The 4,189-nt window shown below is 45.0% G+C and overlaps 1 protein-coding gene across 1 annotated transcript; it reads right to left on the reverse strand.

The window, feature by feature from the left end:
• Positions 1 to 1,823: 1,823 nt before the first annotated feature.
• Positions 1,824 to 3,948, reverse strand: LOC109774392 (noroxomaritidine/norcraugsodine reductase). Its single transcript, XM_020333106.4, has 5 exons — positions 3,725 to 3,948; positions 3,439 to 3,646; positions 3,100 to 3,325; positions 2,460 to 2,566; positions 1,824 to 2,241 (listed from the first exon to the last, which is right to left on the reverse strand). The coding sequence occupies exons 1-5, from the start codon at positions 3,808 to 3,810 to the stop codon at positions 2,077 to 2,079; spliced, it is 792 nt and encodes a 263-aa protein (XP_020188695.1). The 5' UTR covers positions 3,811 to 3,948; the 3' UTR covers positions 1,824 to 2,076.
• Between the last annotated feature and the right edge of the window lie 241 nt (positions 3,949 to 4,189).

Below are 4,189 nucleotides of genomic sequence, written 5' to 3' on the forward strand. Positions count from 1 at the left end.
CCTCCCAAAGTGTTTTGGTGTTGACGACGACGCAATTTGTGGACTAACCATGTGCTTGAGATACACATGCATATTTCCTACACTTTTATTTCTTGGTCAAAGGAAATTCGTACTATCAAGAGGGAGTTCGCGTTGGAAGGTACAGGTGGAATCAAATCACGTACACAAAACTCATATTGCACCCACATTGCCTTCCTATCCGTTTTCGAGGAGACAATCCAACTCTAACATGTGCTGAAATTACACACCCGACTATACCGCTTTGCCCAGCGGTTGTACCGCTCGGGACTGTTGCTAGACATCCAGCCGGTTGTACCACTCCCAGGTTGGAGCGACACTACCGCTCCATGTACCGGGGCAACCACCGCTCGGGGGGGGGGGGGGGGGCATTCTTCTCGGTTTTGAAGTGGTACAAGGGCGGTATCCCACTGGTAGTTCTGGGTATATTTCTACAGCCGGTACTACTGACCACCCCGACGAAAGTACCGCTCTGGCTGGTGTGGCTACATGCGGTTGTACCTCTCCTAGGAGCAGTTGTATCGACCAGTGTCATTCCGAAGCATATCTATTAGATTTAGAGGGACCTATAAATGGTGGGGGTTCTTTCTCCTCCCACATACCTATTGCCTCTGTCTCTCCTCCATCAATGCCCTAAGCTCCATCTTGCTTGATCTCCTTCTCTAGCCAACCAAACTTTTGGATTTTCTAGGGATTAAGGGAGGAGACCAAGATCTGCACTTCCACCAAAGGTAACTTGATTCCCCTACATTTTATTGTGGATCTTGTTATTCTTGGGTGTTTGGCACCCTAGACGATAGAGGTCACCTCGGAGCCACATTCCATTGTAGTGTAGCTTCGTGGTGGTGTCGGGAATCTACAATTATGTTGTGGAGATTGCCCCAACCTTATTTATGAAGGTCCGGTTGCCACCTCGAAGGGCACAACTAGTGGGTTCGTGGCACCTTGCATTGTGCCAGGCATGAGAATGGGGTCAAAAATTGTGGCGCCTGGGGTGCTTTGTGCCTCCACACCCCTCTAACAGAGATGTACCTCTCCCAAATGAGGGAACTTCGGGGAAAACCTCGTCGTGTCTACTTGCCGGTTATTCTTCCTTCACTTACTTTGTGCAAACTAATATTGTGTTACTTATATTATGTCTTGTGGTTATCTTGTTTAGCTCATCATATAGGTTGTCCACCTAGTTGCATATCAATACAACCTACTTTCTTGTTGATAACCTAAAATTCAGGAAAGAAGTTGAAAATTGTTAGTCCCCTATTCACCCCCTCTAGTCGACCATACCGATCCTTTCAGCCCGTTAATTTCCACAGCAAGGTACATCACCCCCTCTCTCCTCACTCTCCCCCTCCAACCTTCGTGTTGCATCTCAACCCTCTCTGTTCATTCATTCTTTGTTTCGCTTTTTGTATTGGATCATTACTAGCAGTAGATTGGATATTGCGAGCACATATTCATTAGTACTTGCTGCATATTGCTACTTTCTACTGCATGTTCAAGTCTATGTGTCAGTGGATTGTGTTTGATATGTGTTTGTGGTAATGTTTCTATGGGTAAATGGTCACAAATTTTTGTTTGAATTTGTGTTTGGATAACATCCAATGCTAGTAGTGTTATGTTCATGTAGTTTTGATAGTTGTGCCATGCTTTTGTTTTGAATTTGTTTTTTGTTGACTGAAGTATGACTAGGAAGGCATTGTGGGATGATGCACATAAGAAGGAACTCATAGAATATTCAAATAAGAGGCTGAAAATGGGAACAAACCATTAGGTTATTTAACTAAGAAGGGCGCTGACAAATAATGTTTTGGAGAAATTTTAAGCAAGAACTTGAAAGAAGTGTTCCAATTCATAGCCAAATCTTCCAGTTTCACGGTTGTCCCTCAACCAAACAACTTTCAAATTTTCCATAGCTGAAAGTTTATAATAACTTTCTTACCGCTCACAACTCACAACCACCTTTTTAGAATACATATCACAACCAAAAACCTAATTTTGTTCGCACCGATCAACCGGGAGAGGAGCTTAATGGTTACTAAAGTAGGTTGGAATAATTGATTAGCCACTAATGGTTCGGCCTCCATCGACGTACATAACCTGGCCGGTGACGAACGAAGCTGCTGGCATGCAAAGGAACGACACCATCGACGCCACCTCCACTGGCTCACCGAGCCGATGCATCGGAGTTCTCAACAACGTATTTTCTATGACCTTTGGATCCACCTGTTAAATTCGATCCAACAGATATTACTTGTTAACTTTCTACCAGGCAAGGTAAAAAATACAAAAGGTAGAAGCTGAATTTTGAGGGGGAAAAAGTAGAAGAGCACACTAAAAATGTCCCATTATAACAACTTTTGTTCAAATTAATTACGTAAAATATTTAGGCTTGTGCATTTCTTAAATTCCTTTTTTGTTTTTCATGTGCGGTCGGTGCGTACACTGTTTTGCAGCTCGGTATTGATCCCACCCGGAGCGACGGAGTTGACACGGATCTTATCTTGAGCCCACTCGGCAGCAAGGCTCCTTGTAAGCTGGTTAACTCCTCCTGCATGTTTGACATAATATATTAATAACATCGATGGAAGTAATTTTTGCACCTTAGTTCGACTTTAGAGATTTAGATATCCATATCGTAGTGCGTCACTTATGTAAGTATTGATTTTAAGTCCTACATCACCAGATACTTTGATACTACTCTCTCCATCCCAATCCCCAAATTAAGTGTCGCTGGTTTACTAATAAAAATAGTTTTGATACCACACTCTCCATCCCAATTCCTAAATTAAGTGTCGCTGATTTGCTAATGAAAATAGCTTTGATACTACTCTCTCCATCCCAATCCCCAAATTAAGTGTCGCTGATTTGCTAATAAAAATAGCTTTGATACTACTCCGTCCATCCCAATTCCCAAATTAAGTGTCCCTGATTTGCTAATAAAAATAGCCATGTGCGTCGCAACGATGCACAGACCAGGTTCACCTTTTTTTTCGTCAAAAAGGTTGGTATGTGCCTGCATCAAGTAAGAACTTGCGTGTACGGTAAACATATACTAAAAATCAAGAACCTTGGTTTGCATACCTTTAGATATGCAGTACAGTGCGAGGGTGGAGTAGCCAAGTGAGCTTGCAACTGAGGAGATGTTAACGACGCTGCCTCCTCCGGCGATGGAGGCGTCTCGGAGAAAGGGGTGTGCGAGCTGGCTTAGGTGGAACGCCGACTCTAAGTTAGTCGACATGAGATGCGAGTACTCCTCCGCCGTGCACTCCACGGTCGCCTTGGCCACATTCCGTCCCACGTTGTTTACCTGCATGCATAGAGTTGGTGCAAAACAATCCGAGCTGAAAATTGACCTACCTTAATAGCAGATCACTGAGAAAAGAGTAACGGAATTGACTTGATCGAACAGACTAATCTTACTAGTATGTCGAGCTTGCCGTCGAAGGTTTGCTTCGCCGACTCCATGAGCTTCTCCCTCTCGGCTCGCACGGAGACGTCGCAGACGGAGACGGTGACCGGAAGCTTCATCTCCTCCCACCGCCGACGGCACCCCTCCAGCTCCACCGCGTTCTCGGAGCACGTGTGCACCCGCGCCCCGAGCCCGACAAGCTCCTCCACAATTGCATGTCTGTCGTCTGATGCCAGTTAGTAGCATGCAGCGTAGTACGAAATTTGCTCCTTGAATGCAGCATGTGTATGTACGTACCCAATTCCTCTGCTGCCTCCGGTGACCAGCGCGGTTGCGCCGGCGAGGCTCCACCTCTGCTCCCTGCTAACTCCAGCGGCTGCCATCTCTCTCTCTCTCTCTCTCTCTCTCTCTCTCTCTCTCTCTCTGTGTGTGATTGTGTGGTGTCACTTTCTCTCTTATTTGAAGATTACACAGGCCACGTCGGAGTGATCTCGTCCGTACGTTCAATTCCTGCCACCGACACACGCGTCCCACATGTAGGACGTCCCATCGGCTATTTGGATCCTAGGGCATCTAAAACGGGGACTGCACACGGTATGTCGGTATCTGTCCGTGGAGGCGTTCAGAGCTGTCCATCCAACATTAGACACATTTCAAATGAATTTAAACAAATATAACAAACTATATGTAAACGGACTATTTTCATTTAAACCGCATCAAATTTATTACATTTTCAACATATTTCAACTAAACAAAACGGAT

The sequence above is a fragment of the Aegilops tauschii genome, chromosome 5, assembly GCF_002575655.3.
Source record: "Aegilops tauschii subsp. strangulata cultivar AL8/78 chromosome 5, Aet v6.0, whole genome shotgun sequence".
NCBI lineage: Eukaryota > Viridiplantae > Streptophyta > Magnoliopsida > Poales > Poaceae > Aegilops > Aegilops tauschii.

What these genes read in the sequence shown, in the direction of transcription:
- LOC109774392 (XM_020333106.4), bottom strand. Translation starts at nt 3,810, where the DNA reads ATGGCAGCCGCTGGAGTTAGCAGGGAGCAGAGGTGGAGCCTCGCCGGC. An exon ending in ACTGTACTGCATATCTAAAG is followed by an intron (nt 2,567 to 3,099) that starts GTATGCAAACCA and finishes TCAAACATGCAG; the next exon opens with GAGGAGTTAACCAGCTTACA. An exon ending in ATACCGAGCTGCAAAACAGT is followed by an intron (nt 2,242 to 2,459) that starts GTACGCACCGAC and finishes CGAATTTAACAG; the next exon opens with GTGGATCCAAAGGTCATAGA.